The 12,909-nt window shown below is 45.1% G+C and overlaps 1 protein-coding gene across 2 annotated transcripts in view; it reads left to right on the top strand.

Moving 5' to 3' along the window:
• Positions 1 to 12,909, top strand: part of ATP2B3 (ATPase plasma membrane Ca2+ transporting 3) — an 81,585-nt gene that overhangs the window by 63,356 nt on the left and 5,320 nt on the right. The window contains exon 20 of one of the 2 annotated variants that reach the window (XM_035097074.2): positions 1,201 to 1,314. In XM_035097074.2, the coding sequence (XP_034952965.1) occupies positions 1,201 to 1,314 (114 nt within the window). Of the gene's footprint in view, positions 1 to 1,200; positions 1,355 to 12,909 lie in introns of both variants that reach the window. The other variant, XM_035097072.2, reaches the window with a different exon arrangement.

The raw sequence follows: 12,909 nt of genomic DNA, 5'->3' as shown, positions 1-12,909 counted from the left end.
CTCAGATTTATTTAGAAAATATTTATATGCTGCTTATCCACAAGAAGATCTCAAAGTGGTTGACATAGCATAAGGGGACCTACAACTATGTTTCAGTTGTTTGTGGTTCCTGGTGGGCTTCCACACTTGTGGAAAGTTTCATGGAGCTGGGTATATTCTTACAGCGACTTCTCATGCAATCAACTGTGCTTGGGTTCAGGACAATCTTGCTCAAAACATACATAGTAACCCCCAAGATTCAGAGCAGGGGAATTGTAAAATGCACCATTTAGAGACTGCACTTCCTTCCTTCTGTTGAAGTCCTGCCAAGGAAGGCCATGGGCTAGGGAGTAGATTTTGCCTTGACAGCAACCGTGACCTCAAGGGCAATGCTTTCCTTTTCCCCTTAGGGATTAATGCCAGCTGTTCACATGCACAAAAGGAAGTGAAACGGTATCACTGGGACACAATTATAGTGGAGGTAACCCTACTCCCTATGCTGTTCACCCCAGTCCTCAAGGATCTAGCCAGCTGTTCTACAAAACCCCACCCTTTCATGTGTAAAATCCTATATTGGGTTCAGTTCCTTGGTCCTGCTTAAAATGTGACCATATGTTGAGAAGGAACAGACTTTTCTTGAATGAGAGATTTGTATTACTGCTCAGTTACATAGCAATTTGAAATGTGCAAATGCTTCATGACCATCCTCTTGTTTGAGGCTGTACTCCTTGCCCCTTGGTGATGGCTAATGATGAACCTATTGTCCATGATTCTTGTCTTTTAATTATTTTATTATTTCCCCCAACGAAGCTGTAACACTGGTCTTCACAAACATCTTGTAGCAACGAGTTCCTCAGGTCAGTTGTGCCTTGCCCTCTGTTCTTAATGGATTGGCTACAGCCATTTGTGTCTTGCTGGATTTCCCCCCAGCAATTCTGGTAATAATGTGCTAAGGGTTTGTACTTCGTGTAAGCTCTTTAGAAACGGAGCCTTCAAGTGTGACCAGTTGCCTCGATCTTCTGCTGGTGCAATTTGCTCTTTCCATAAAAGAACATCAGCGTGGTGCCAATTCCCATTAGCTGGCCTCTGGTGCATAATGCTTCATAGACTGTGGCAGGAGGCCAAACCCCCAGCATGGCCAATTCTGGCTGGTATGCGCTGTTCCACTGCAGCCACTGCCCGCTGCCATCCAAATTTTCTATCTCATTTTCTCTCCTGCAGATGGAGGTAGTTAGCACCTTCAAGAGAAGTGGCTCCTTTCAGGGGGCTGTCCGACGCCGCTCTTCCGTCCTCAGCCAACTGCACGATGTAACCAATATTTCTACCCCCACTCACGTAATTCTCTCCGCCGCAAATGCCAGCGCCGGTGCCGGGAGTGAGTCTTGATTTCCTCTTACTGCTTGTGATTTTTTTATATAAAAAAAACCAATCCAAACAAAGACAAAAAAAACCCATCCTATTTCTACCCTCCTCCAGTATCCCCTCCCTTCTCTTCTATCCACCCCACCCACCCCCTTGGCCCGTTGCTGCAATCACTGTTGCAATATTATTTATTTCAGTTTTTTCTCTGTCCGGTCTCAGTCACGCCGGATTTACGACTTATCTAAAGCCATACAATTTCTGCGCTTTGCCCCCTCCTCCTTTAGCCACCTGCACCCCTTTTCTCCTTCGTTTCCTCACCTCTTTCACCTTCTCTATCAGTGGCTGCTGGTTTTGAATGGGACTGGAGTCAGATCCCCAGCTGGTGAGGTCATGGGCAGGGAGGGAGGGGACCGCATGGGCAGGGGGATGTGTTTCAGTCAAAGGAGCTGAAGCAACCTAGAGCGATACCAGCTGGGGATCCAGCTTCCTTTCTCTGCCTAGCCACACATCTTGATGGTGACTGGTGTTTATTGTGGTGTTTGGTGTGTCTCACTCACTGTTGCACGTCAGAGTTTTGCTGGGGTGGGGTGGGTGGGTGTTGCATAGAGGAGAGCAAAAGATTGGGTACCAGATCCCACAGCATGAAACTTTTGGACCGTAAACAGCTTATTGCATCACCATTCCTGGGATAAATATGGAGTCACCTGCTGATCATAGTGAGGATCAAGGCAATTCTGACGTGGGTTAAATTTGTAGGAAGTCAGTACCAAAAAAGAAAAAGAAATGCAGTTTTTTTGCATAGAACCAGTCAATCAACACAGCAGAAGTTCTTCCTTCTAACCTGGCTGGAGATGACACTAGAAAGAGCTGGCAGGTCAGGCTCGTATTATCACCTCTAAGCACCAGATGAGGCTGATTCAGGCCACTACTAAGCACAGCTGTAGTGCAACTCGCATTGGAATAAAGAGGCTTTGCTCAACAGCAGCTGCAAACATCTTCACTTACATGATTCCAAATGTCATCTTCCACCTACACTTCACATTTAAACCAGGGAGGACAGGTTTAGCGTCAGGCTTGCACATTAAAAATCCAGGGTGTTGAGTAGAAACCCGTCCAGATGGGCGGGGTATAAATAATAAATTATTATTATTATTATTATTATTATTATTATTATTATTATTATTATTATTATAGATTTGTCCCTTTTTTGTAAGATAGCTATCATAAATCTATGATTCCAGGCACATTTGCACTAGAGACAAACTGCTTTAACAGTTCCTCCTCCTCCCTTGGGAACCCTGGGAACTGCAGTTCTGTGTGGAGGAGCAGGGGAAGGATCTCCCAGAATTCTCAGCATCCTCAGCAAACTCCATTTATTTGTATGTTAGATCAGCCCTGTCTTGATTCCTAAACTGGGAGCCAAAGCAGCGCAGCAGGTTTGAAACTGGTTTAAATATGCATGGTAGACAGCATATGGGGTCCAGAGAAGATGTCATAGCAGCTCTTGTTCACACACACACACACACACACACCTCAAAGTGAATTTATTATAGAAAGCCTCTGGATAAATGAATACTTTGAAAGAGAATGTGTGAGAAAACAACAATCCTTCCTCTGAAGGCTCAAGGCATTACAAGAGTGAAAAGGATGTTTATGGAAAGGACTGAAACTCTGGGGTCTGGGATGTGTCAGGAAAGGGGAGCCTCTCACTTTGCTCAGCAGCAAAAGGTGAGAACATGCCTCTTGAAGGCACTCAAAGGGTGTCATGGACCAGTCCCTCTGTATGTTGATGGAAAAAAGTGGTTCCCTTGCTCCTTTTTCCCTCCTCAGTCTCTTTCCTGTGCCTCACCTATCCTTCCCTCTTCAGAAACTATGCTATGCCAATGCCTTCTTGGGGGGGGGTGCACAAAAAAACCTCTTTATTTTTCATTTTTTGCATGACAGTGAAAGAACCAAAGAGGTAAGCTGTCCACTCCCTGAATTCCAGCTCTCGGATTAGGTCTCAGGTATTCTCAGCAAGTTGGTTTGTTTAGAATATTTCAACAGTCTCTTTTCTTTTAACCAATCCAAGCCATGCCGGTGGTCATGCCAGCGCTGTGGTGTGGTGTGGCAGTTTCATGGTACCTTTTGGTATGACATGCACTGGCCTTGCTTTTCAAAAGGGTGTGCACCCTGCCATGTAAACCTTCGAGTATGGCCTCGTAATCTTTGCTGCAATTTCAGCAGTTGTTTCTCTCTCTCTCTCTCTCTCTCTTTCTCTTTAAATGCTGCCTTTATATTAAACTCTCTTCCTCCCTTCCAGCGAACTGCTGTCGCTCCTTGGGAAATTGATATCCATTAATGGCCTTTGGTCTTTCCCCCACCTCTTGCATCTTGGAAGTGCTGTGTCAGTTATTTTGGTTTATTTTGTTTTGATGATGATTATGTTTCTTTTTTAGGAACCATGTTGTGGATGGCAAATGGGTTTCTCCACCCTAATTTTTTCCAAAGGGGAGTTTGTCATTTCAGGCTCACAGAATAAACAGGGGCCACCTGAAACATTTTGGTGCATGAAACAGAAAATCCAAATTGCACTTTCCACCCTCCCTCTTCCCTGCCCCTGATTAGCACATGGCACAAAATACTGAGCAGCTCTCCTGATCAAGTCATAATGAAATGAATAAACCCATGTAACAGTTCTTTTCAAAGTGGCAGCTGCACAAGAATGTCCCGGTGGATTGTGTCCTGCAACTCTTAATGACACCTCAAATCACTGCCGCAGGCAGCTATCTCGCCTCACCTCTCGGAATAAAGCCTGATAGATTCCAATATAACCTCCCTCCTCTTATCGTGGTGGCACAAATGCTTCTGTGTTAAGAGTGCTTCTACACTGAATGATTAGGGTGAAATTGACATGAACAGAATAGTGACAGGGACCCAGGTGGTGCTGATCAGGGCTTGCTGATCAGAAGGTCGGCGGTTCGAATCCCTATGACGGGGTGAGCTCCTGGTGCTTGGTCCCAGCTCCTGCCAACCTAGCAGTTTGAAAGCACGTCAAAATGCAAGTAGATAAATAGGAACTGCTACAGCGGGAAGGTAAACAGCGTTTCCATGTGCTGCTCTGGTTCGCCAGAAGCGGCTTTGTCATGCTGGCCACATCACCTGGAAGCTATACACCGGCTCCCTCGGCCAATAATGCGAGATGAGCGCGCAACCCCAGAGTCGGTCACGACTGGACCTAATGGTCAGGGGTCCCTTTACCTTTTTAGAATTTGTTGTTGTTGTTTAGTCGTTTAGTCGTGTCCGACTCTTCGTGACCCCATGGACCAGAGCACGCCAGGCACTCCTGTCTCCTTTTTAGAATAGTGACACAATTTCCACAAATATAGATGTATTTACTTAAAGAGGCATATAGTCCTATAACACCAAGAACCCTTTTTGGTCACTGCCATTAATCATGTTGATAAAATGGATGACATCTCAAAAGTTTATTACATCTTTTTTAAATAAAGAATTAGCAGTGGTAGTAGGCAGAGCTGTAAAAAACAACAACACACCCCTGTTTGACACCAGCATTGCTGCAGCTTACCTAGACAAGGGTGTGGCAGGGCAACAAATTACTAGTTAGCATTATTATTTTACAGTGTGTTAGCACTATAACACCTTAATACAGAAAGACACTTTTCAGCATTTTCCTGTTGCATAACTGTCTTTCATTAAAGAAAAAACAGGTGGAAAAACTTTTCAGATCTAATTTTAAATGATTTTTTAAAAAGTGGTGTCATAAAATGCCGCTCACTGCATGGGTTATAGTGAATGAATTTCAAATTGCTTCAACCACAGCAGGCTGGGACAGAACACAACAGGATGCCTGCACAGAAAACGACACATATACCTCTTGATAGTGTGGAAAGTCAATTGCAATTCCCCTTGTAGCTTTACAATGGAAAAACAATCTTCGGGTGGCTCTAGAAGCCACCTGTCTGGAAATGGGACTTACAGATTTTCTTCAAACCCCCACCCAGAAACCTGGGAACCTAAATAAATCCACTGAGCACTTTGGAAGGCAATTCTTTCCCCACTGCAATTATCCAACAGAGCTATACTTAGGGCTCGTCCACACTTCCGCTTATCCCACCACTTTACCCTGGGAAAACCCACTGCTGACATCAATCTGCAGAAAAACAGGTTTGTTCTGATTCAGTGGTAAACAGCAGGTTTCCCCGGTGGAAAAACAGTGGAACAAGTGGAAGTGTGAACGAGCCCTTAACATCATATCTCATACACATAAAGGTAAAGGTAAAGGGACCCCTGACCATTAGGTCCAGTCGTGACCGACTCTGGGGTTGCATCGCTCATCTCGCATTATTGGCCGAGGGAGCCAGCGTACAGCTTCCAGGTCATGTGGCCAGCATGACTAAGCCACTTCTGGTGAACCAGAGCAGCACATGGAAACGCCGTTTACCTTCCCGCTGGAGCGGTACCTATTTATCTACTTGCACTTTGACGTGCTTTCGAACTGCTAGGTTGGCAGGAGTTGGGACCGAACAATGGGAGCTCACCCTGTCGCGGGGATTCGAACCGCTGACCTTCTGATCAGCAAGCCCTAGGCTCTGTGGTTTAACCCACAGCGCCACCTGCGTCCCATCTCATACACATGCTAGGCTATAATGAGCTGAGCAGTTTTTGGCAAGGCTTCTGTGCCATTCATAGCAAACTCTGACATCCAAGTTGGTGACAAGTGAAAGTTCCTTCAAGGCTGCAGCTGCCTGCCTGAAAAAACTTTCGACTGCTCAAGTACTCATCTGTTTTGATATACAGGCAACTCTCAACTTAACACTGACTTACATTCTGCTTATAGTCGAAGCACATTTTTTTGCCAAGCATGTAAAGCTGAATGCACACAAGTTAAATGTGCGTAAGTTGTGAGTTACCCGTACTCTTAAAGATGTGCCAGGTATTGTAGACCCTACATAAGAATCATATTTGGATGTGGGTGTACATTTCATTATTTGCTAGGGCTAGTGTTAAATTTTTAAAAAGCGTGGGGCAGAGTTTTAATATTTTAAGAAAATTCATTCAGTTTAAATGTTTGCTTATATGTTTTTAACATAGCGTTACTTTCCCTGACAATAAGCTAGAAAGACAAAATTAGTTGTGTTTACAGTGGCACCTCAGTTTATGAACACAATTGGTTCCGGAAGTCTGTTCATAAACTGAAGCATTCATAAACCGAAGCGAACTTTCCAATTGAAAGTAATGGAAAGTGAATTAATCCGTTCCAGATGGGTCTGCGGCGTTCGTAAACCGAAAATTCATAAACCGAGGTGTTCATAAACCGAGGTTCCACTGTATCATGAACAGCAGTGATACTGTCAGGGCAGGACTCTGGGGCAGATGTTCAAGGTCCTACTAAGCAGAATGATCAGGAGAGCCCCCAAACACAAAAGGACTAGCTTGCCACATATTGAAATAATCAAATATTCTAAAGACATCTCTCACACATAAGACCATTAGTCTAGAATCTAAAATTACCCAAGTGCTCCACTGCTGAGGTAGAGGTATCTACTACAGCAGTCCTGGTCATACATTCAGGAATTTGTTTTATTGCAAAATCAAATTGACCAATACTGTGAGAGCAGTCGCACACACACACACACACAAAATGGGGTGCATGTATTATTAGCATTGTATGACCTCTACAATACCACCTCCATGGATCGGGAATCCTAGGAGTGCATAGTCAGAATCACAACTTGCAACTTTCACTGCAAGCCTAAAACTCTCTACTCAGAAATAAGCTGAGCTCAATGGGACTTGCTCCCAGGTAAGCATGAATAAGACAACACAGACTTTGTTGCCCCCTGATAGCTACCCTGCTGTCATCATAACGAGGGCTAGTAAAGAGTTGGGCTCTGATTCATGTTTGTAAATCTGGAACCAGAATGTGGTAGTTGAAGTCTGTAGTAATAATGTTATCAAGGTATAATTGGTTGTAGTTGACAATAAGAAGTATTAGAGAGACACTCCCAGTTCCACTAACACCTTCCCAGGGAGGCAGAGTTCATATTACATACACAAAGCACAATATGCATGACAAAAACAGCATAAAACAAAACCCAATATTCAATACCCAAGTCTAAGGTATATTGGATACCTAAGTAGAAGGTTGCAGCCTCCCACAGGCTGCTGCCCAATATTCACTCGACCAGACTTCCCTAACCTGGTGCCCTCGAGGAGTTTTGGATAACATCTCCCATTAACCTCAGTACTCAGTAGCTAAGGCTGATGGGGGCAGTAATCCAAAATAGGTGGACGGCAGCAGGTGAGGGAAGCCGCACTGGGCCTTTTTGGAACCTATTTTTGGAACCCCTTTTCACTAGAGCCTGACATGACCCCCCCCCTGCCCTCTCCCCTTCTCCCTTGCACCTTTCCCTTCCTATTCTCTCCCCTTTGCAGCTGCCGAGATATCATGGATGGAACCACCTCAGTATCAGCCGGGGATTTCCTGTAGTGTTTTTGTAAAGAAAAAGAAAAAAGAGACACAAAAAACAATAACCCCAAACAATAAACCAGCCAAAGTGTTCCCTCCTCCCTCCCCTAACTCCCTTTCCTCGTTTTCTCTTCACCTGCCACCTTCATCTCATCACTGCTGCTTTCTGCTTTCTCATGGGGACTTGGGTCATCACATGCAGGTATAGGATTCAGCCTGCCTTCCCAGGAACCCTTGCCACCTAGCCAAACGAAGAAAGAATGAAAAAGATAGAAAGACCCTCAGCTATTTTAGCATGGCCCTCAACTATGTAAGGTCCAGATTTTCTATAGTGGCTGCTTCTTTAGGATCAACAAAGAGAGACATGCCTGCTAATCCAGCAACATCAGTTTTAATGAAGAAGAAAGCAGATCGGAAATCTGGTTGATCTAGTTGGAAAATCCCCAATCAGAAGTTAGAACAAAGTAAATGCTAAAATCCAGAACAGTGTTGAGAGGAAGAAAACCCACTGGATTCACCAATCCATGTGGTATTCCTGAATATCATGCCTTGACTTTCACCCATGTAAGTGAGTGGTGTCATTCATTCTTGGAGGGCAGGGGAGGGGAGGAGCTTCTACTTGTCCAGCCCCCATTAATATATGAAGGCTCTCTTGCAAGGGATGCCTACAATAGCTCAATCAGAGGCGGGTTTAGGGCAGCACAACCATTTCCACTGCACCAGGCACTCAACCTAGGGGGCAGCACAGGGCACCACAACTATGAAGTAGTGAATTGAGCAGAACGGAAGGCAAGAGGTGCCAATTTTTTGCCTTGCATAGGCTGCTGCTGAAATTTGAAGGACCAAAGTCCCCTGGCTGAATGAGTTCGCTAAGACACAAGAGGGCTGGAGTTTAGATCTGGCATCTAAATTTCATCTTATAAAAGCCAGTGGTTCTGTCACACAGGCTGGGGAAACCTGTAGCCCTCCAAATGTTGCAATTCCCATCATCCTTGACCACTGGGTATGCTGGGTTGGGACTGAGGTAAGCTGGAGCTCAACAACATTTGGAGAGTACCAGGTTCTCCTCCCCTGTTCTAACACGACCACAATACGGAACCTTGAGGCAGGCTCTGCTGACGAAGACGTGCTGAGATGAAGAGATGGCAGCCAATTTCAGGAATCGGTGGTTTCATCTGAGTTCTAGAGTACCAAGTAAATTCTATAAAATCTGGAACACTTGAAACTTCCGCTTGTTAATGGGCCAGGCCTAGGTCAGTTTCCCCTTGGGAAACCTGGGAATTGCAGTTTGCTAAGGGTGGTGAGAATTCTCCATTACAGAAGCATAGGTCCCGTGAGAGAACTGCAGTTTCCCAGAAGCAGAACTGCTATTTGATCAGTTTATGGCTGGAATTCAGACAAGTTGGGGGAGTTGGGGGGCAGGGGCGGGTTAGCACTGGGTTTTGTAACCTTTCCTGAACTGCTAGAGCAGAGCCAATACTGAATCATATGTATTTCAACTATATACCCAGTGTCTTGAGCCCTTATGTTCCAAAAGGGTCCTGTCCCCACCGCCCTCACCTGCTGCTTTCCCTCAACCTGCTGGCTCATCTTTCTTTTCTGTGTCTTACCATCTGCTTTGGGGCAGGGGCGGCAAGAGGGAAGGCTGTGGGGCATGGATGGAAGCACCAGTGGCACAGCATGAATTCATAATCCTCCCTTCCCTTGTCTCCTCCCCAAAACAGCAAGGATGGGCCTCAATACTCGAAAGTTTACCGTACTGTTGCAGCAATGCATGGGTCTTTCTTCACTTCGTGTCCTGAGGCTGTGATTGGAGGCATCTTTCACTGTCTGTCTGTCTGTCTGTCTGAGCTGTTTTGCTTCTCTGAAGTCACCGTTTGGGGTTTTCTGCCCTGGTTTTCTTGCAGCATGAAAGGAACCCCTCCTTCCTCATCTCCACTTCCTCCATCCAAAACCTGCACTCTCCCAGTGGGGGGGGGGGTTGCTTTATGTACCAGCAGCTGCAAACCATCCACCACCTTGCTTTCCCATCTGCACTGCACAGCACAGCACAGCTTTTCCTAAGAGGGCAGCTCTCCAAGTGGGTCAATGGCTTGCTTAGGAATGTAGTCTGATGGCATCACCAGCTTCCTTTAAACAAAAAAAAAACCCGGCCAATATCCCCATTTCAAATCTCAAATGGTTTTAGTTGATTCCCTTCCTGCCCCAGTAATAATCCTGTGGTTTCCAACCCCGGCCAATATCCCCATTTCAAATCTCAAATGGTTTTAGTTGATTCCCTTCCTGCCCCAGTAATAATCCTGTGGTTTCCATCCCTTCTTAAGAGGGAAAAAGCTCTACACAGCTTTTGGCCCTGCAAATTGAATGTAGCCCACCAACTGTGTAGATACCACCAGTTGGTAGATACTTGACACCAACAGGCAGGAAGCTCGTGGGCTGGCTTGGTGAATTACAAATTACGTAGGTCTCATTTAATTCATCCTCTCAACTCTCCTGTGAGCTACATACAGTATGGTTACAATACCCATTTATGACAATTTGAACCAGACAGAGAAAAGCTCATGCACCCCTGCTCCACCTTCAGATTTTAGAGACAAACTGCACATGAAAACATGCTGCAATGCTGCATGTAGGGTTGTTTTGTTTTTGCTTTTTACCCTTTGCCCTCTGGGTCTTTATTTTTTTAAAAAAAAAACTCCCCCTCCCAGCCCCCAAAAGCTTTTTGCCTCTTGTGGGATACTGCCTAAGGAACTCTGAGAAATGTAGCTCTGAGAGTGATTTTGGTCTTTCCAATATGATGCTTGGCAATCTACCCCTTTGACAGGGGGAACCCTAACAATCACCAGTTTAAAACTTGCCCTGTAGATGGTGATGTGTCGAGAGGTCACTGGTCCAAGATAGTCAACTGCCAACAGTTCAGGGAGCAAGAAAGAGCCAGGAAACCCAAAAGGAGAGCACTGTTTAAGGTAGACAAGGCTGACCAGAGACATATTGAGATGGGAAAACAACATGGCCTCCCTCCTGCTAACTAACTTTGAAAATGTCTCATATGTACACCCTTATGAAATGAACCGTTGTGTCATTATGAAGCAGTTGTTCATTTCAGTGGGACTTGTGCATGAGAACATCCTGGTGGATTGAGCTTCATGGGCTGGATTGGTCTCCAACTCTGCTGCCCTTCATGGTTCACAAAATCTGCCTGAGATAACAACCTCACTTTACCTCATGGCAGAGGCACAGTGTTACCCTGAGCAGGGGGAAGGCTCAACAGATAATGTCAAGTTAAACACGTAATGCAGCAATCAAGATACCTGGGACTGAAACATGACATAGCACAAGGTGATATAATTACCTTCTTCGGCTAATCAGAGGCCAGGTTTGAAAAGCAAAGTAATGACATTGCCAACATGGAACAGAGTAAACTGGATATATCCCCAGTCTTTTAGATTTCTTATATGATGCCAAGACAAATCTTTCCACTCCCAGTCCCAGAAAGGCCTAAGTAGAATGTAGCACCTGCTACATTCATGACTACACGATTGCATAGGAACTTGCCCCCTTGCCCTTCATGTAGCTGACCATTTACTAACTCAAGGGTCAGCAACCTTTTTCAGCCGGACCATGTGGTGGGCCGGACTATATTGGGGTGGGTGGGAGGTGAACGAATTCCTATGCCCCACAAATAACCCAGAGATGCATTTTAAATAAAAGGACACATTCTACTCATGTAAAAACACGCTGATTCCTGAACCATCCACGGGCCGGATTGAGAAAGCGATTGGGCCACATCCGGGCCTTAGGTTGCCTACCCCTGTACTAACTGGTAATTTACTAGTGTACATGTAACCACTTGTTAAGCCAGCATGGTTTTATCATGTGCTAACACAAATTTTACCTCTCCCTTTATTTCCTGGGTTTCTGATAAGTATGAAGATTTTCCTCACAACCTGGCAGAACAATAGAAACAACGGGCTTACCAAATGGTTATATGCACCATCTAGTATCTTACCACCCAGCAAAAAATTGTGTGTGTTCACTAAAAGTTTACTCCGAGCAGCCACATTAAAATGTTGGGTTCTAGTTTTGTTTTTCACTTTCTGCGCAAAGCTGAAAGTCGGTTGTAGGACTCCTTGCTTTATCATGAACAGCAGCAGAACCATATTTTTCATTGCTGACTGTAGAACCTCTTCTCACATAATAGGCACACACCCTTCCCAATGCAGGAAAGAGCATTTAGGAGCCTCAGATCTTCAAATGCCATATTCTCTCTAAGCTCCATTCTTTTTTGCTCAGCTACCTTTCAGTATATGACCCAGTATTTCTGCCTTTCCTGCATGCTTCTGAATTGTGCTGGGGTTCTGGGTTTTGCTTTGTTGCTTTTTGTCTTTCTCTTTTAGGCCTTCTCCTCAGCTTGATCCTTCCCACCCCATCTCCTGGGTACAGGAACAGGAGTCTGCGCCCCTAAAGCATGATGTGGCATGAAGGCACCCAACTGCATGTGCTTGCCTAGAATGTTGTGGTTCAGTCTTACTTCTTTTGCTCACTGAGCATGCAGACTAGTCCACATTATGCATCTCTTGTCCACCACTAGCTTCCTAAGCGCTAATCAAGATGAGCCACTCCTCTCTCATGGGGGGGAAAAACATGCACCCCTTTCTCCCACACCAAAACGCACCAGAGATTTTGAGCTAGGAGCAGAATGGCATAGGATTTTTACCCACAAAGCACTGCAGGGCTGATTAAAATGGACATGGCAGTAAGCACATTGCTTGTTTATTTTTGGGCCATTTCCCCCCCCCCCAGCCCTTCCTTGAAAGAGGCAGCAGGTTCGTTCCATTCATGAAACCAGACAGGCTGAGAATATTTTAAGCTTTTTCTGAAGCTGGGAAATCAAATGCTCCTCCCCTGTCACCTTTGGTAAATTAGCTGCTATGTTCTCAACTCTGAGGAAATTAAGGGGAGCCCAACTGAATTTTAAACACCTGTGTCAATTGCCAAATTGAGGGGCAAGAAGATGGGGGGAAACAAGCAGCAAAGAAACAGAGCAGGTATGAAATGTTGTACCCCAAAACAAAAAGTTCAGGATTTTTCCTTAA

The sequence above is a fragment of the Zootoca vivipara genome, chromosome 16 (genome assembly GCF_963506605.1).
Source record: "Zootoca vivipara chromosome 16, rZooViv1.1, whole genome shotgun sequence".
In the NCBI taxonomy this organism is placed as follows: Eukaryota; Metazoa; Chordata; class Lepidosauria; order Squamata; family Lacertidae; genus Zootoca; species Zootoca vivipara.
The sequence above is the reverse complement of the archived record's forward strand: the minus strand, read 5'-3'. Positions and strand labels throughout refer to the sequence as shown.